The 20,889-nt window shown below is 36.4% G+C and overlaps 1 protein-coding gene across 1 annotated transcript in view; it reads left to right on the top strand.

Annotated features, from left to right (window-relative positions):
* Positions 1–20,889, top strand: part of C5H12orf40 (chromosome 5 C12orf40 homolog) — a 92,518-nt gene that overhangs the window by 33,927 nt on the left and 37,702 nt on the right. Inside the window, 2 exon segments of the mRNA XM_005680229.2 lie at positions 1,568–1,752; positions 4,986–5,120. Of these exon segments, the coding sequence (XP_005680286.2) occupies positions 1,568–1,752; positions 4,986–5,120 (320 nt within the window).

The following is a 20,889-nucleotide window of genomic DNA, read 5'->3' as shown; positions in this document are numbered from 1 at the left end:
CTCCAGGACCACAATTCCAAAGCATCAGTTCTTCAACACTCAACCTTCTTTATGGTCCAGCTCTCACATTCCATACATGACTACTGGTATGTGATCCTTTTAATGAATTGTTGGATTCAGTTTGCTAATATTCTGTTGAGGATTTTTCATCAGTGATATTGGCCTGTAATTTTCTTTTGGGGAGTACCTTTGTCTGTTTTTTTGTATTAGGGTGATGGTGGCTTCATACCATGAGTTTGGAAGTGTACCTTTCTCTGCAGTTTTTGAAATAGTTTCAGAAGGATAGATGTTAACTTTTCTCCAGATGTTTGGTAAAATTCATGTGTTAAGTCTTCTGGTCCTGGACTTCGTTTGTTGAAAGTTTTAAAGTTACAGGTTCAATTTCAGTACTTAGAATTGGTCTGTCATATTTTCTATTTCTTCCTTGTTCATTCTCACGATTGTACCTTTTTAAGGATTTATAAACCTGGATCTCCTGCTTTGTAGGCAAATTCTTTACCATCTGAGCCACCAGGAAAACCCAGCAGTTTCTTGTGATCCTTTGTATTTCTGTGGTGTTGGTTGTAACTTCTTTTTCATTGCTAATTTTATTGATTTGGGGCTTCCCTGGTGGCTCAAACAGTAACAAATCTGCCTGCAGACCCTGGTTTGATTCCTGGATCAGGAAGATCCCCTGGAGAAGGGAGTGGCTACCCACAACAGTATACTTGCCTGGAGAATTCTATGGACAGAGTAGTCTGATGAGCTACAGTCCATGAAGTCACAAAGAGTCAAACACAGCTGAGTGACTAGCACTTTCACTTTATTGATTTGGACCCTTTCCCTTTTTTCCTTGATGATTCTGAGTAAAGGTTTATCAATTTTGTTTATCTTTTCAAAGAACTAACTTTTAATTTTTTGATTTTCTGTTGTTTTTTAGTCTCTACTTCATGTATTTTCTTCTCTGAGACTTGTGAATTCTTTTCTTCTACTAATTTTGAGTTTTGTTTATTCTTATCTCTCTAGTTGCTTTAGGTATAAGATTAGATTGTTCATTTGAGATTTTTCTTGTTTCATGATGTAAACTTGTATCACTGTAAACTTCCCTCTTAGAGCTACTTTTAGCAAATAAAATTCTATTGATTTAGAAAAAGAACAGATTGTGATTAAAGTTTGAAATATTAAGATCTAAGGCTATAGTAATATTTATCCTTTCTTTTCTTTAAATTGCTAGAGTTAAACTACAGAAAGGTAAAAACAGTGGTACTAAAATCTCTTGAAAATCTTATCAGCTGTGCTGTGTATTAATGAAACTGAGGTTTTCCATTTTTAGGACATGTCATATAGTAGAATGGGACGTGAGGGTGTAGAGGACCAAGAATGATAAAGTCCAGTGTAAAGGAGCTCTTCAATATAATCTTAGCTGATAAACTCTGGTCTTAATAAGTCTTGTCAATTGCTGATTGACTTGCCTTTCTTTCCTTGGAACTTCTTCTGCAGCTCATGACCTTTTTTGCTTCTGTTTTTCACTTTTCTCATCTCTCGTTTATACATTTTGGCAAGTCAAATGATTGTGTCTTTCCTATAGTTACCACAAGTCATGGGCTCATATAGAATGTTTTAACCTCAGTTCAACAGAACAGAAAACTGCATTTTCACTCTACTATCTTTTTCAGCAGAAGTATCTTCCAGTGGAAATACTACAAAACAAAATTTCATTCCCAGAATAGTACCTAGTCTTCAGAAAGTTGCATATAAAAATAGGCAGGATAAGTGTCTTTGAATAGAAGGTTCTTAGGATTTTTATACCATTATATTTTATGATATGTTCTTTTCTTATTTATAGATTTTAAAATGTTATTGTAACTTGCTGTAGATATAGTCACAAAAGGATATAAATTACGTATACAGTTCCTCTTAGGGCAAAAACTTAATTTTCTGCACTGTCGGAAATTATGAATTCAAAAACTGAAATGTTGTTTAAAAATCTTTGAAAAAATCATTTTTTAGTGAAATTGATAGTGAAACTGAAAATCGTTCAGCATGTTACATAATAGTATGATGATTGTAATCACAGTAAATGAATAGTTGGTGATGGCATGGTGGCCCAGTATATGTGTTATAGAAAGGGTCCTGTGAATAGCAATATATAATCATAGTAGGCTATTAAGTATGAATTGTGATGACTTGATTATTGTCATGATTTGACAGATGCCAACTGGTCATATGCATTTCAATTATAATTACACAAATATGTAGAGATGTGTAATGCTAAAATGTTTAATTATTTTATGCACTAAGGTTAAGAATACTAAAAATTCAAAATTTAAAATTCTGAAATATATCTTCCATAGAAAATGCCAAGAAGTGATTTTTTATTAAATTTACATAGATTTAAAAAATGAAATTATTAAAGATTACTGTGTGTGTGCTTGTGCTTAGTCACTCAGTCATGTCTGACTTTTTGTGACCCCATGAACTGTAGCCTGCCAGGCTTCTCTGCCCATAGTATTTTCCAGGCAAGAATACTGGAGTGGGTTGCCATGTCATCCTCTAGGGGATCTTCCTGACCAGAGATTGAACCTGTGCTTCTTGTGTCTCCTGCATTCCTGGCAGATTCTTTACCTGCTGAGCCATCAGGGATTATTGTAATAATATATAAAGATAGTGAGGAAAATGGTTATATAAATCCTGTGTCTTATTAGCAGGAATATTTATTTTGAAGTCCTCCCAATTTTAGCATGCAGTGGTTTATGCCATATTTATGTATTTATAAATTAATTTACAATTATAAGTTTATTAGTTATAGTTATGGTATTTTATAGCTATATAATATACATCATGATTCACTTTTATTAAAGTATGTTTTCTGTTTTTCAGAAAAGAAAAAGTACTGATATTATATTTCAGTGATATGTGTTAGCCTTATTAATTTAAGAACCCAATAATTTTTGAAGGATGCAGTGAAAAATATTCCATTATCCTTTCGGTTTGTATTTACAAGACTAAAAATTGCATCCTAGATCTGCTTAAAACTCATGCTTATTCTTTTAAATAATTTATCGGCTAGAGAATGAAATGCCCTGTAATCTATTTAAATAATCTCCTACTTATAGATTATAGATTAGTGATTATCTGCAGAAGAGTAAATAATGCAATACTTAATAGAGCAGAAGATAACAACAACAGTCTTTTGTACCTGTCCAAGGCATATTGTCACATTGTGAAGTTTTAGTGAAGTATTTAATAGTTTATTTGGAAGGATTTGAAGAAAAGTGGGAATAACTGAAATGAAATTATAAGATACAAAGGAAAATTAATTGGAAAAAAAAGAAAAAAATTTGGTCTGGGACTCACTTCTCACTGTCCTGGAGAAGTTAATATTTGAGCCAATATATAATATTCCCTTCTCTTTTGATTTGTTTGTATGTTACTCACTCTGAGGAATGAATTTGTCTCTGTGCTTCTGTCACTGTCTCTCTGACACTGAGATGTATTATCAGACTTTATTTTCAACTTTCCCTTACTTTAGACCTTTATATTTTTTTTGAAGCCTTTCAGTATCTCTTTTTGTCTCCCTCTCTCTTCTTTTCTATTTCTGTCATTGATTTTCTTTGGACTTATCTCTATGTTTCATGGCTTACAGATAAATATATACTGCAGATATAAATTATTATTGCTGGATAGATTAATGTTAAGCCAATAAAATATCTTTCGACATTAATAAATTGATTATTTCAATTGCTTTTCTCAATAGTCTTCCAATCCTTTCTGCATTTTGCACTCAATGATATTGATATTCAGAAATATTAAAGTAGCAGTCTAAAGTTTTACTCAGTAGGTGGAAAAACTGAGTTAAGTACAGCTGTTTTCTTGAAGAGATTATGTGATTTCTATGAGAGAAATTTAACTTTTATTTACTCAAGATCCTGGTGTTCTGGGTATTTTTTAACCAGTGTAAAATATTTAGCTCACCATAGTATCAACTTTATTATTTTAATAATCAGTCAAATACTGATATGCTTTCATTGTTCAGTTCAGTCACTCAGTCGTGTCCAATTCTTTGCGACCCCATGAATCGCAGCACGCCAGACCTCCCTGTCCATCACCAACTCCCGGAGTTCACTCAGACTCACGTCCATCGAGTCCGTGATGCCATCCAGCCATCTCATCCTCTGTCGTCCCCTTCTCCTCCTGCCCCCAATCCCTCCCAGCAGCAGAGTCTTTTCCAGTGAGTCAGCTCTACGCGTGAGGTGGCCAAAGTACTGGAGTTGCAGCTTTAGCATCCTTCCTTCCAAAGCATTCCCAGGGCTGATCTCCTTCAGAATGGGCTGGTTGGATCTCCTTGCAGTCCAAGGGACTCTCAAGAGTCTTCTCCAACACCACAGTTCAAAAGCATAATTCTTTGGCGCTCAGCCTTCTTCACAGTCCAACTCTCACATCCATACATAACCACAGGAAAAACCATAGCCTTGTCTAGACAGACCTTAATTAGCAAAGTAATGTCTCTGCTTTTGAATATGCTATCTAGGTTGGTCATAACTTTTCTTCCAAGGAGTAAGCGTCTTTTAATTTCATGGCTGCAATCACCATCTGCAGTGATTTTTTAGCCCAAAAACATAAAGTCTGACACTGTTTCCACTGTTTCCCCATCTATTTCCCATGAAGTGATGGGACTGGATGCCATGATCTTCGTTTTCTAAATGTTGAGCTTTAAGCCAACTTTTTCACTCTCCTCTTTCACTTTCATCAAGAGGCTTTATAGTTCCTCTTCACTTTCTGCCATAAGGGTGGTGTCATCTGCATATCTGAGGTGATTGATATTTCTCCCGGCAGTCTTGATTCCAGCTTGTGTTTCTTCCAGTCCAGCGTTTCTCATGATGTACTCTGCAATTATTTTCTTTTAGATTAAAATAATACATTTTTTGAATATATGTGTATTCACTTAAATGGCATTTTATGATAAATAATTTAAATCGTGTATCTGTACATTACCATTTTGGCAGCTCTTCCTTTCTTTTTCAGCTCAGTAATGTTAATTATTCTCATTCCTTGGTTTCTAAATTAAATGAAAATCAAGATACTTTCAATCCATCATATGAAACAGCACAATCTGGACCATTATTTGAAAGATTAAACAGGTAAGCAAAGATTTTGAAGGTAATAAAGAACCTGTAGCATTTGTTTCTTAAATTATTAATTTGCTTTTAACAGACATAACTATTTTTAGTTAGAGATGTAAACAGACCTAAGTATTACTGCTAGAAAAAAAACACTATCAATAAAATATAGTATTTCATTAAATCACTTTTAAATAATTATTGTCGAATTGACCTTTAATTTATTGTATTTTTTTGTTGTTTTTTTTATTTATTTTTTTAAACTTTACTTTATTTTACTTTACAATACTGTGTTGGTTTTGCCATACATCAACATGAATCCACCATGGGTGTACACGTGTTCCCAATCCTGAACCCCCCCTCTCACCTCCCTCCCCATACTATCTCTCTGGGTCATCCCAGTGCACCAACCCCGAGCACCCTGTATCATGCATCAAACCTGGACTGGTGATTTGTTTCACATATGATATTTTACATGTTTCAATGCCATTCTTCCATATCATCCCACCCTTGCCCTCTCCCACAGAGTCCAAAAGACTGTTCAATACATCTGTGTCTCTTTTGTTGTCTCTCATACAGGGTTGTTGTTATAATCTTTTTAGATTTCATATATATGTGTTAGTATATTGTATTGGTGTTTTTCTTTCTGGCTTACTTCACTCTGTATAATCGGCTCCAGTTTCATCCACCTCATTAGAACTGATTCAAATGTATTCTTTTTAATGGCTGAGTAATACTCCATTGTGTATATGTACCATAGCTTTCTTATCCATTCATCTGCTGATGGACATCTAGGTTGCTTCCATGTTAACTAATTTATTTTAAAAAATATTTGGGACCAAGGTGTTTTGTACCTGTTCTATAATTTCCATGAATTACTAGTTTCCTTTACTGTATCATATCATATTAACTTCTTTTTCATATCTGGTAGTTGGTCAGTGCCCTATTTTTATTTTCTAGATGTCTGTATATAAACCCTAGTTCTTTTTTATTTTAAATCCATTGAAATTGTCAAACCAATTTGAATTATTTCTTGTTAATTGTGATGAGAAACCTTGACTCTGTAATCCTATCCAAGTCTTCATATTAAACCACCACTATTCACTCAGTTGCTTAAGCCAAAATAAAAGTTGTCCTTGATTTCTTCCCATTCTTCGTCTCTCAGTATACATTTCACCAACAAAGTATTGTCATTTCTGCATTCTAAGAAACCTTAATATTATTTACTTATGTTTTCATCTCTAAGGGTTCCATCCCAGTCTAAGCAAACACTGCTTCTTGCCCACAAAACGCTTCTTTTTTCTCTTTGTTCTGAGATTTTTAAAAAACAACTATTAATGTATAATCAACATATAACAAGCTGAACTTACCTAAAATGTGCACTTTGGTAAGTTTTGGCATATTTTAAAAATAATGAACTTATTCATCATCTCCTGTAGTTTCTTGGGCACCTTTGTAAATCCATTCTTCTGGTCATTTCACATCTCTTACTCCCATCCCAAGGCAACTGTTGATGTGATTTCTGTTACTATCGATTAGTCTGTAAGTGGCATCATACTGTATGTTTTCCCATTTTTTTTTCCACTCAACATAATTACTTTGAGATTCATCTTTGTTTATTGTGTGTATCAGTAAGTCCATTTCTTTTTATTGCTGAGTAGTTTTCCATTGTATGAATATAGCAAAATTTATTCATCTGTTGATGGACAGTTGGTTTTTTTCCTCCCAGTTTTGGCTATTCCAAAATAAAGCTACTGTGAACATTGATGTTGAAATCTTGTTTGAATATATGCTTTCATTTCTGTTGGGTAAATATCTACAAAGCTTCCCTCATAGCTCAGTTGGTGAAGAATCTGCCTGCAGTGCAGGGGACCAGGGTTTGAGTCCTGGGTTGGGAAGATTCTGTGGAGAAGGAAATGACAACCAACTCCATATTCTTTCCTGGGGAATCCCATGGACCAAAGAGCCTGGCAGGCTATAGTCCATGGGCTTGCCCAAGGGTCAGCCACGACTTAGCGACTAAACCACCACCAAATATCTAGATATGGAATGGCTAGTGTATGTTTAACATTTTAAGAAACTGCAGACCTGTTTCCTAAGTGATTTGTGTCATTTCTACATTCCCGTCAGCAAAGAATGAGAATTCCATTTGCAGTACATCCTTGACAACACTTGGTATGGTTAGTCTTTTAAAATTTATGCTACTTTAGTCAACATGTAATGGTATCTTATTGGGGTTTTAATGATGCTGGCATCTTTTCATGTGCTTACTAATCATTTATGTATCTTTGGTGAAATGCTTAGCCTTTTCATTTTCTTAATGGTGTCTTCTTGACACTAACCTTTTTTTTTTACAAAGGTTTTAATTTTGATGAAATGCAATTGGTTAATTTTTTATTTATGAATCATGCATATGGTGTCAAAGCTAACAAATCTTTGCCTGAGGCAAGGTTATGAAGATTTTCTGTTATGTTTACTTCTGTCTTGTGGTTTTCAATATAACATTTTCCACTTTGAGTTAATTTTTTATGTATGGTGTGAGGATCATTAGGATATGGTGTGATGAAATAAGGAACTAATTTCATCATTTGCATTTATGGAAAGAAAACAATATCTTTACCCCATTGAGTGCTTTGAGACGTTTGTTGAAAATTAATTGACAAAAGTATAAATTATTTTCCCCTGTAATCTCAGTTGTGTTCTGTTGAAAAATCATGTCTGTTTTTATGGTTGTCACACTGTCTCAACTACTAAAGCTTTACTGTTAGTTTTGAAATTGGGAATTGTATTAGTCCTCCAATTTATTCTTCTTTTTCAAAAATGTTTTAGCTTGTCTTAGTCCTTTGCATTTTCAGTCCTTTGAAAAATCAGTCCTTTTCTGATCCTATGAATTTTAGGATCAGCCTGTCCATTTCTGGGGAAAAAGAAGTTTAATTTGATTTTTATAGGGATTGTTTTGAATCTTTAGACCAATTTTGGGAAAATTTTAACATTTTAACAATAGTGGCTCTTTTAATCCATGAACATGAAATGTTTCTCCTTGTCAAATTTTTGTCATATGTAAGTCATAAGAGCTTTATTCTTAATAGCCCCAAACTTGAACTAACCCAGATGTCCATTAAGAATAGAATATTATGTAATATATAATGGAATAGTACACAGAAATGAAAAATGTGAGCTGCTGATATATGTAATAGCAAACAAGAATATGCATAAATCTCAACACAAAAAGAGAATCATTGTATAATTTAATTTATATGATGTTCAGACAGCAAGCAGAATAGTGGTTACTTTAGGGAGGTGTGAACTTAGAGGGCATGAGGGAACTTTCCAGTGTACTTGAAGTGAGCTTTTCTTTCTCCTCAGCTTTACTGACCTTATAATCTGATGAATAAAAATTGTAGGTATTTAAGTTGTCTGCTCTGATGATTTAATAGGCATATACATATTCAAATGATTACCATAATCAAGCTAATTGACACATTGATCACCTCACATAGTTACCATTATAATATGTATGGTGAGACCATTTAAGATCTGTTCTGTTAACAAATTTCAAGAGTAAATGTAGGATTAAGACTATAATCACCGTGTTGTACATTAGATCCCCAGAGCTTATTCCTCTTGTGACTGAAAATTTGTACACTTGGACCAATATCTTTCCATTTCCCCCACTTCCTCAGCCCCTAGCAACCGTGATAGTACCCTCTGCATTTTTTAATTTGGGATTCTACATTTGAGTGAGATTTTTCTGTGTCTGGTTATTTCACTTAGCGTAATATCCTCCCTGTTCATTCATGTTGTCATAAATAGGAGAATTTTTATTTTTAGGGATGAATAAAATTCCATCTTATTTAACATCCTTTCATTTTTTTCTCAATAATTACAGTAGTTTTCTATGTAATGAAATTAATTTCCATAGTTTTCGATAAGCCTCATGTTTATATTGTTAAAAAGTATTTTATTCTTTTTATGCTGTTATGAATGGAATTATTTTCATTTTTTAAAAATTTTTTGAGGTATAGTTGATTTATACTTGTTAATTTCTACTGTATATCAAAGTGACACAGTTAAACATATATATTTCTTTTTCATATTCTTTTCCACTATGGTTTATCACAGGTTATTGAATATAGTTTCCTGTGCTATACAGTAGGACCTTGTTTTTTATCCATCCTATATATAATAGCTTGCATCTACTAATCCAAAACTAATCATCCTTCCCCCCCAATCCCCACTTGGCAACCACAAGTATGTTCTCTATGTCCACGAGTCTGTTTCATGGATAGGTATGTTTGTGTCATATTTTAGATTCTACATATAAATGATATCATATGGTATTTGTCTTCCTCTTTCTGGCTGACTTTGCTTAGTGTGACAACCTCTAGGTCCATCCATGTTGCTGCAGATGGCATTATTACATTCTTTTTTATGGCTGAGTAATATTCCATCACATATATTTAATATATATCTTTTTATCCATTCCTCTATCAGTGGACATTTAAGTTATGTCCATGTCTTGGCTATTGTAAATAGTACTGCTACAAATACAGAGGTGCATATATCTTTTGAATTATAGTTTTATCTGGGTATATGCCCAGAAATGAGATTGCTGGATCATATGGTAGTTCTATTTCTAGCTTTTTAAGGAGCCCTTCCATACTGTTTTCCATAGTGCTGTACCAAATTATATTCCTTCCAGTAGCAAAGGAGTTTTCCTTTTACTCCACACCCTCTCCAGCATTTATTTGTAGATGTTTTAATGGTGGCCATTCTGACTGATATGAGGTCAGAAGTTTTGATTTGCATTTCTCTAATAGTTAGAGAAACCTTTCATGCACCTATTGGCCATACATATGTCTTCTTTGGAGAATTGTCTATTTAGGTCTTATGCCCATTTTTCAATTGGGTTATTTATTTCTTTGTTACTGAATTGTAAGAGCTGTTTCTCTATTTGGGAAATTAATCCCTTGTCAGTTGTATCATTTGCAAATACTTTCTCCCAGTCTATAGGTTGTCTTTTCATTTTGCTTATCGTTTCTTTTGCTGTGCAAAAGCTTGCAAGTTTGATTAGATCCCATTTGTTTATCTTTGCTTTTATTTCTGTTGCCTTGAGAGACTGACCTAAGAAAATACTGGATACAATTTATGTCAAAGAATGTTGTGCCTGTGTTCTCTACTAGACATTTTACAGTGTCTAGTCTTATATTTAAGTCTTTAGGCCCTTTTGAGTTTATTTTTGTGTAATTTGGAAGGGTGTGCTGTTAATCTTAACTTCATTGATTTCTGTGTAGCTGTCTAACTTTCCCAGTACTACTTGCTGAAGAAACTACCCTTCCTCCATTGTGTATTCTTGCCTCCTTTGTCAAAGATTAACTGTCTGTAGTTGCATGGGTTTATTTCTGGGCTATCTGCTCTGTTGTATTGATCTACATGTCTGTTTTTGTGCCAATCACATGCTGCTTTGATTTCTACAGCTGTGTAGTATTATCTGAAGTCTAGAAGAGTTATGACTCCTGCTCTGTTCTTTTCCTCAGGATACTTTGGCAATTCTGGGTCTTCTATAGTTCCATATAAGTTTTAGGATTATTCATTCTTGTTCTGTGAAAAAATATGGGTAATTTAATAAGGATCACACTAAATCTGTAGATTGCTTTGGATAGTATGGCCATTGTAATATATGGATTCTTCCAACCCAAGAACATGGGATATCTTTCCATTTCTTTGAATTATCTTCAATTTCTACTGTTAATGTTTTGTAGTTTTCAGATACGTCTTTCACTTCCTTAGTGAGGTTTATTCCCAAGCATTTTTTGATGCAGTTTTTCAAGATAATGATTTTTTTCATGTTCCCTTTCTCTTATTTTATTGCTAATGTAAAGAAATGGAACCGATTTTTGTATATTAATCTTGTATCCTGCTACTTTGCTGAATTTATTCATTATAATAATTTTTGTATGGAGTCTTTAGTGATTTCTATATATAATATCATGTCATCTTACCATTAAGTGGTAAATTGACAATTTTGCTACTTCCCTACCAGTTCAAATATCTTTTTTTTTTTTCTTTTTTGATTGCTATGGCTGGGACTCCCAATACTATGTTGAAGTGAAATGATGAGAGTGGGTATCCTTGTTTGGTTCCAGATTTTAGCAGAAAGGATTTTAGCTTTTCACCATTGAGTATTATATAACTATGAGTCTGACATAAATATTTTGTATTATCTTGAAATATATTCCCTCTCTACCCTTTCATAAGGGTTTCTGTCATGAATTGATGTTGAATTTTATCAATTTTTTTTCAGTATCATGTGGTTTTTATCTTTTCTTTTGTTCATATATCACATTGATTTGTGTATATTGAACCATTCTTCTAATTGTGGGATGATTCCAACCTGGTAATGGTGTATGGTCTTTTTTATGTATTGTTGGATTTGATTTCCTAATGTTTTGTTGAGAATTTCTACATCTATGTTGATCAAATATATTGGCCTGTAATTTTCTTCTTACTAAAAAAAACAATGGGTCAGTAGTGAAATCAAAGAAGAAATTTAGAAAATACCTTGAGGTTGGGTTCTCTGGTGGCTCAGTGTTAAATAATCTGCTTGTTACTGCAGGAGACACAGGTTTGATCCCTGGTCCAGGAAGATCCCACATGTCATGGAGCAGCTAAGTCCATGTGCCACAACTACTGAGCTGTGCTCTAGAGGCCAGGAAGTGCAACTATTGAGCCCATATGCTTCAATATGGACTTAGTACTGAAGCCTGCATGCCCTAGAGCCTGTGCTCCACAACAAGAGAAGCCACCACAATGAGAAGCCCATGTACTGCAATGAAGCGTACCTGTGGCTCGCCGCAACTAGGGAAAAGCCTGCCCAGCAATGAAGACCCAGCACAGCCAAACATTAATTAATTAATTAAAAAATACCTTGAGGCAAATGGCAAGACACAACCTTACAAAATTTATGGGATACAGCAAAAGGTGTTCTTAGAGGAAAGTTCATAGCAATACAGGCCTTCCTTAAGAAACAAGAAAAATCTTAAACAACACAACCCACCACCTAAAAAGAATTAGACAAGGAACAAAACCTAAAGGCAGCCAAAGGAAGCAGATAATGAAGATCAGAGGAAATAAAATAGAGATTAAAAACAGTAGAAAAACTCAATATAACTGAGTTACTTCATTGAAAAGGTAAACAAAATTAACAAACCTTTGGCCAGGCTTACAAGGAAGAGAAGAAAGAAGACCCCAAAAAAGGAAAGTAAGAAATGAAAGGATAAACCATAATTGATACTGCAGAAATACAAAAAAAAAAAAAGTTAAGAAATTGCTGTGAATAATTATTTGCCAACAAATTTGATAACCTAAAAGAAATGGACAATTTTCTAGAAACATACAGCTTGCCAAAACTGAGTAAAGAAGAAATAGATAACTTTAACTGGCAATTGCTAGAAATAAAATAGAATCTATAACAATAATAATAATAAAAGCCCCTACAAACATAAGTCCAGGACTAGATGGCTCCACAGGTGAATTTTACCAAACATACAAAGAAAAAGTTATACCGATTCCTTTCAAACTCTTCCAAAAAACTGAAGAAGAAGGAATACTCCCAAAAACATTCTGTGAAGCCACCATCAGTCTGATGCCAAAACCAGACAAAGATAACACCAAGAAAGAAAATTACAGGCCAACATCCTTGAAATTATTTTCTTAAAATTGTTTTGTTTTATTGAAAAGGATCCTGATTGATACATGTTTATGAAAAAAAATCTGAGCTGTTTCTTTACAAATCTTAAAAGAGACTGGAAAAGATCAGTTTTCATTCCAATCCCGAAGAAAGGCAATGCCAAAGAATGCTCAAACTACCGCACAATTGCACTCATTACACTAATAGCACATTCAGTTCAGTTCAGTCGCTCAGTAGTTCAGTTCAGTCGCTCCGATTCTTTGCGACCTCATGAATCACAGCACACCAGGCCTCCCTGTCCATCACCAACTCCCGGAGTTCACTCAGACTCATGTCCATCGAGTCAGTGATGCCATCCAGCCATCTCATCCTCTGTCGTCCCCTTCTCCTCCTGCCCCCAATCCCTCCCAGTATCAGAGTCTTTTCCAATGAGTCAACTCTTGGCATGAAGGGCCAAAGTACTGGTGTTTCAGCTTTAGCATCATTCCTTCCAGAGCAATCCCAGGGCTGATCTCCTTCAGAATGGACTGGTTGGATCTCCTTGCAGTCCAAGGGACTCTCAAGAGTCTTCTCCAACACCACAGTTCAAAAGCATCGATTCTTCGGTGCTCAGCCTTCTTCACAGTCCAACTCTCACATCCATACATGACTACTGGAAAAACCATAGCCTTGACTAGATGGACCTTTGTTGGCAAATTAATATCTCTGCTTTTGAATATACTATCTAGGTTGGTCATCACATTTCTTCCAAGGAATAAGCATCTTTTAATTTCATGGCTGCAGTCACCATCTGCAGTGATTTTTTAGCCCCCCAAAAATAAAGTCTGACACTGTTTCCACTGTTTCCATTTATTTCCCATGAAGTGATGGGACCAGATGCCATTATCTTCATTTTCTGATTGTTGAGCTTGAAGCCAACTTTTTCACTCTCCTCTTTCACTTTCATCAAGAGGCTTTTTAGATCCTCTTCACTTTCTGTCATAAGGGTGGTGTCATCTGCATATCTGAGGTTATTGACATTTCTCCCAGCAATCTTGATTCCAGCTTGTGTTTCTTCCAGTCCAGCGTTTCTCATGATGTACTCTGCATATAAGTTAAATAAGCAGGGTGACACTATACAGTCTTGATACACTCCTTTTCCTATTTGGAACCAGTCTGTTGTTCCATGTCCAGTTCTGGCTGTTGCTTCCTGACCTGCATACTGTCAAAGTAATGCTCAAAATTCTCCAAGCCAGGCTTCAACAGTATGTGAACTGGGAACTTCCAGATGTTCAAGCTGGATTTAGGAAAGACAGAAGAACCAGAGATCAAATTGCCAACATATGTTGGATCATCGAAAAAGCAAGAGAGTTCCTGAAAAACATCTACTTCTGCTTCATTGACTATGCCAAACCCATTGACTGTGTGAATCACAACAAATTGTGGAAAACTCTTAAAGAGATGGGAATACCAGACCACCTGACCTGCCTCCTGAGAAATCTGTATGCAAGTCAAGAGGCAACAGTTAGAACTGAACATGGAACAACAGACTGGTTCCAAATCTGGAAAGGAGTATGTCAAGGATATATATTGTCACCCTGCTTATTTAACTTCTATTCAGAGTGCACCATGCGAAATGTCAGACTGAATGAAGCACAAGCTGGAGTCAAGATTGCCAGGAGAAATATCAATAACCTCAGATACGCAGGTGACACCACCTGTATGACAGAAAGCGAAGAAGAACTAAAGAGCCTCTTGATGAAAGTGAAAGAGAAGAGTGAAAAAACTGGCTTAAAACTCAACATTCTGCAAACAAAGATCATGGCATCTGGTCCCGTCACTTCATGGCAAATGGATGGGGAAACAATGCAAACAGTGACAGACTTTATTTTCTCGGGCTCCAAAATCACTGCAGATAGTGACTGCAGCCTTGAAATTAAAAGACACTTACCCCTTGGAAGAAAAGCTATGACCAACCTAGACACATATTAAAAAGCAGAGATATTATTTTGCCAACAAAGGTCCATCTAGTCAAGGCTATGGTTTTTCCAGTAGTCATGTATGGATGTGAGAGTTGGACTGTAAGGAAAGCTAACACTGAAGAATTGATGCTTTTGAAGTGTGGTGTTGGAGAAGACTCTTGAGAGTCCCTTGGACTGCAAGGAGATCCAACAGTCAATCCTAAAGGAAATCAGTCCTGAATATTCATTGGAAGGACTGATGCTGAAGCTGAAACTCCAATACTTTGGCCACCTGATGTGAAGAAATGACTCATTTGAAAAGACCTGGGAAAAATTGAAGGCAGGAAGAGAAGGGGATGACAGATGATGAGATGGTTGGGTGGCATCACCAACTCAGTGGCCATGAGTTTGAGTAAGCTCTGGAAATCGGTGAAGGACAGGAAAGCTTGGTGTGCTCCAGTCCATGGGGTCGCAAACAGTCGGACATGACTGAGTAACTGAACTGAACTGATCCATACTAAGTCAAACAAGTGGAATCAACATGTTATAATATGTATAATGTATATATTTTAGAAAACTTAAGAATTTTTGCCTTAAAAATTTATGACATTTGGATTACACTTGTTTCATCTGCGGTTATTTTCTTAATTTTATTTTTGGATGGACTTCCTTTGTGGCTCAGCTGGTAAAGAATCTACCTGCAATTTTTGGATAGCCTGGCGGGCTACAGTCCATCGGGTCTCAAAAGAATTGAACACATCTTAGTGACTAAATAACAAATACAGTATCATATTTAATTACTCTTTTGTCCATGTCATTTCCTCAGGTAAGAATAGTGGAATGGGTTTGCATATCCTTCTCCAGGGGATCTTCCAAGCCCAGAGATCAAACCTATGTCTCCTACTTGGCAGGAAGATTCTTTACTACTGTACTAGCTGGGAAGGCCAAGTATGATGTTAGTTTTAAGTTTTTGTAGGTGCCCTTTGTCAGGCTGCACTTCTATTCCTAGTTTATTGAAGGTTTTTATCACTGATTTGGTCAAATGCTCATTCTGTGTCCTTTGAGATTTATCACGTAATTTGTTTTTATTCTATTAATATGTACATTACAGTACTTTCAAATGTTAAACCACCTTGCCTTCCTGGCATAAAGGCTACTTCAGTTCAGTTCAGTTCAGTTCACTCACTCAGTCGTGTCCAACTCTGCGACCCCATGAATCGCAGCACGCCAGGCCTCCCTGTCCATTACCAACTCCCAGAGTTCACTCAGACTCACGTCCATCGAGTCAGTGATACCATCCAGCCATCTCATCCTCTGTCGTCCCCTTCTCTTCCTGCCCCCAATCACTCCCAGCATCAGAGTCTTTTCCAATGAGTCAACTCTTCGCCTGAGGTGGCCAAAGTACTGGAGTTTCAGCTTCAGCATCATTCCCTGCAAGAGTTTTCTCCAACACCATAGTTCAAAAGCATCAATTCTTCGGTGCTCACCTTTCTTCACAGTCCAACTCTCACATCCATACATGACAACAGGAAAAACCATAGCCTTGACTAGACGGACCTTAGTCGGCAAAGTAATGTCTCTGCTTTTCAATATGCTATCTAGGTTGGTCATAACTTTCCTTCCAAGGAGCAAGTGTCTTTTAGTTTCATGGCTGCAGTCACTATCTACAGTGATTTTGGAGCCCCCCAAAATAAAGTCTGACACTGTTTCCACTGTTTCCCCATCTATTTCCCATGAAGTGCTGGGACCAGATGCCATGATCTTCGTTTTCTGAATGTTGAGCTTTAAGCCAACATTTTCGCTCTCTTTCATTTTCATCAAGAGGCTTTTTAGTTCCTCTTCACTTTCTGCCATAAGGGTGGTGTCATCTGCATATCTGAAGTGATTGATATTTCTCCCGGCAATCTTGATTCCAGCTTTTACTTCTTCCAGCCCAGCGTTTCTCATGATGTACTCTGCATATAAGTTAAATAAGCAGGGTGACAATATACAGCCTTGACGTCCTCCTTTTCCTATTTGGAACGAGTCTGTTGTTCCATGTCCAGTTCTAACTGTTGCTTCCTGACCTGCATACAGATTTCTCAAGAGGCAGGTCAGGGGGTCTGGTATTCCCATCTCTTTCAGAATTTTCCACAGTTTATTGGCTACTTAGTCATGTTCTGTAACCCATTTCATAAAGTGCTTCATTTTGGGGGGTAATATTTTGTTGATGATTTTTAAAAATATGTAGAGTGATTTATTTTAATATAGTTAATTCTGCTGTATAGCACAGTAACTCAGTTATACATATATATATTGAATCTTTTTTTCATATTCATTTCTATTGTGGTTTATCATAGAATTTTTTTTAATTGGAGTATATTTGTTTTGTAATGTTGTGTTAGTTTTGCCTGTACAATAGTATGAATCAGCTCTATGCATACATATATCTCCTCCCTCTGTAGCCTCCTTCCCATTCCCACCATCCCACTCCTCTAGGTTGTCACAGATCACCGAGCTGAGCTCCCAGTGCTGTACAGCAGCTTCCTACTAGCTATCTGTTTTATACATGATAATATATATGTCAGTTCTGCTTGCATCTATTTCATGAGGAATATTGCTCTGAATTTTTCTTTACTTATAATGTCTTTGTCTGGCTTTGGTACCAGAGTAATGATACTGGCTTCATAGCACAAGTTGGAAAATGTTTCTTCCTCTATTTGATGGATGAATTTGTGGAGGCTGGTTGTGTGCATGGTAAGTCACTTCAGTCGTGTCTGACTCTCTGTGACCTATGGACTATGGCCTGCCAAGCTCCTCTGTCCATGGGATTCTCCAGGCAAGAATACTGGAGTGGGTTGCCATGTCCTCCCCCAGGGAATCTTCCCAACCCATTGATCAACCCAGGTCTCCTGCATCTCCTGAATTACAGGCAGATTATTTACCACTGAGCCACTGGGATTTGGTTATTTTTTCTTTAAATGTTTCTGCACCTAGGCTTTTCTTAGAAAACTTTTAACTAAGAATTCTTTATTTTTTATGTGTTACAGATTTACTCAGATTTTAAAATTTCCTTTTAATTTCTTTGTCACAATGTGTGTTTTTATAGGATTTCATCCATTTCATCTAAGTTATATTATTTGTTATTATATAGTTGTTCACAGTTCATTTTAATTTCTGTAAAAGTGTTGATATCCCTTTAATTCCAGATATGTGTCTTTTCTTTTTTCCTTGATTAGTATACCTAAATTTTTGCTAATTTTATTTGCTAAATTTTTAGTTTTATCAATTTTCTCTATTGTTTTTGTTTGCTTTGTTTTCCACTGATATCTGCCCTGATGTTTGCTCAGATACTTAGTCCCGTCTGGCTTTTGTGATCCCATGGACTGTAGTCTGCCAGGCTCTTCTGTTCATGGGATTCTTCCAGTAAAAGTACTGGAGTGGGGTGCCATTTCCTCTCCAGGGGATCTTCCCACTCAGTGACCGAACCCACATTTCTCATGTCTCCTATACTGGCAGGCAGATTCTTTACCACTAGCGCCACCTTGTGGTTGTTGTTGTTCAGTTGCTAAGTCCTGTCCGACTATTTGTGACCCCATGAACTGCAGCACCCCAGGCTTCCTTGTCCTTCACTGTCTCCCAGAGTTTGCTCAGCCTCAGATCCATTGAGTCAGTAATGCCATCAAATCCACTCATTTTCTGCTGTCCCCTTTTCCTCTTGCCCTCCGTCTTTCCCAACATCAGAGTCTTTTCCAATGAGTTGGCTCCTTGCATCAGGTGGCCAAAGTATTGGACCATCAGCTTAAGCACCAGTCTTTCCAATAAATATTCAAGGTTGATTTCCTTTAAAACTGACTGGTTTAATCTCCTTACAGACCAAAGGACTCTCAAGAGTCGTCTCTAGCACCAGAGTTCAAAAGCATCAATTCTTTGGCACTCAGCTTTCTTTATGGTCCAGTTCTCACATTCATACATGACTACTGGAAAAACCATAACTTTCACTTTTCTTGGCAAAGTGATGTCTCTGGTTTTTAATATACTGTCTAGATTTGTCATAGGTTTCTTTCCAAAGAGCAAGCATCTTTTAATTCCGTGGCTACAGTCACTATTCATGTTGATTTTCAAGCCCAGGAAAATGAAATCTGACAGTTTCTACTTTTTCCATATCTATTTGCCATGAAGTGATAGGACTGGATGCCATCATCTTCATGTTTGAATGTTGACTTTTAAGCCAGCATTTCTACTTTCTACTTGCACCTTTATCAAGAGTCTCTTTAGTTCCTCTTCATTATCTGCCATTAAAGTGGTTTATTATGCATATCTGAGATTGTTGATACTTCTCCAGGCAATCTTGATTCCAGCCTATGAGTCCCCTAGCTCAGCATTTCATGTGATGTACTACTATGCATGTAAGTTAAGTAAGCAGGATGACAATATACAGCCTTGACATACTCCTTCCCAATTTTGAACCGGTTCGTTTTTCCATGTGCAGTTTTAATTGTTGCTTTCTGTCCTGCATACAGGTTTCTCAGGAGTCAGGTAAGGTGGTGTCTGGTATCCCTATCACTTTATTAATTTTCCACATTTTGTTGTGATCCACACAGTCAAAGGCTTTACTGCAGTCAGTGAAGCAGATCTTTTTTTTTTTTTCCAGTGCCACCTGGGAAGCCTCAAAAATGTGTAAATAGAGCTTCTATTATTGTTGTGTTACAGTGACTAGTTTGAGCATTCTTTGGCAAGGCCTTTCTTTGGGATTGGAATGAAAACTGACCTTTTCCAGTCCTATGGCCACTGCTGAGTTTTCCAAATTTGCTGGCATATTGAGTGCAGCACTTTCACACCATCACCTTTTAGGATTTGAAATAGATCAACTGGAATTCCATCACCTCCACTTGCTTTGTTCGTAGTGATGCTTCTTCCTAAGGCCCATTTGACTTTGCATTCTAGAATGTCTGATTGTAGGTGAGTGATCACACCATTGTGATTATCTGGGTCATGAAGATCTTTTTTGTATGGTTCTTCTGTGTATTCTTGCCACCTCTTCTTAATATCCTCTGCTTCTGTTAGGTCCATACCATTTCTGTCCTTTATTGTGCCCATCTTTGCATGAAATGTTCCCTAGGTATCTCTAATTTTCTTGAAGAGATCTCTAATCTTTCCCATTCTGTTGTTTTCCTCTATTTCTTTGCACTAATCACTGAGGAAGGCTTTCTTATCTCTCTTTGCTATTCTTTGGAACTCTGCATTCACATGGGTATACCTTTCCTTTTTTCTTTGGCCTTTTGCTTCTCTGCTTTTGTCAGCTATTTGTAAGGCCTCCTCAGACAACCATTTTGCCTTTTTGCATTTCTTTTCCTTGTGGTTGGTTTTGATCACCGCCTACTGTACACTGTCATGAACTTCCATCCATAGTTCTTCAGGCACTCTATCAGATCTGTTACCTTAATCTATTTGCCACTTCCACTGTATAATCATAAGGGATTTGATTTCAGTCATATCTGAATGGTCTAGTGGTTTTCCATACTGTCTTCCATTTCAGTGTAAATTTTGCAATAAGGAGTTCATGATCTGAGCCACAGTCTGCTCCCGGTCTTGTTTTTGCTGACTGTTTAGAGTTTCTCCATCTTTGGCTGCAGAGAATATAATCAGTATGATTTTGGTGTTGACTACCTGGGGATGTCTATGTGTGGAGTCATCTCATGTTGTTGGAAGAGGGTGCTTGCTTTTTGTTGGCAAACAGTGTGTTTTCTTGGCAAAACTCTGTTAGCCTTTGCCCTGCTTCATTTTGCACTCCAAGGCCTAATTTGCCTATTGTTCCAGGTATCTTTTGCCTTCCTTCTTTTGCATTCCAGTCCCCTATAATGAAAAGGACATCTTTTGGGTATAAGTTCCAGAAGGTCTTATAGGTCTTCATAGAACGGTTCAGCTTCAGCTTCTTCATCATTACTGGTTGGGACATAGACTTGGATTACTGTAATATTGAATGGTTTGCCTTGGAAACGAAGAGAGCATTCTGTCATTTTTGAGATTGCACCTAAGTACTGCATTTTGGACTCTTTTGTTGACTATGAGGGCTACTCCATTTCTTCTTGCCCACAGTAGTAGATATAATGGTCATCTGAATTAAATTCACCCATTCCCATCCTAATTAGTTCACTGATTCCTAAGATGTTGATGTTCA

This window comes from Capra hircus, chromosome 5, assembly GCF_001704415.2.
Source record: "Capra hircus breed San Clemente chromosome 5, ASM170441v1, whole genome shotgun sequence".
Lineage (NCBI taxonomy): Eukaryota > Metazoa > Chordata > Mammalia > Artiodactyla > Bovidae > Capra > Capra hircus.
The sequence above is the reverse complement of the archived record's forward strand: the minus strand, read 5'-3'. Positions and strand labels throughout refer to the sequence as shown.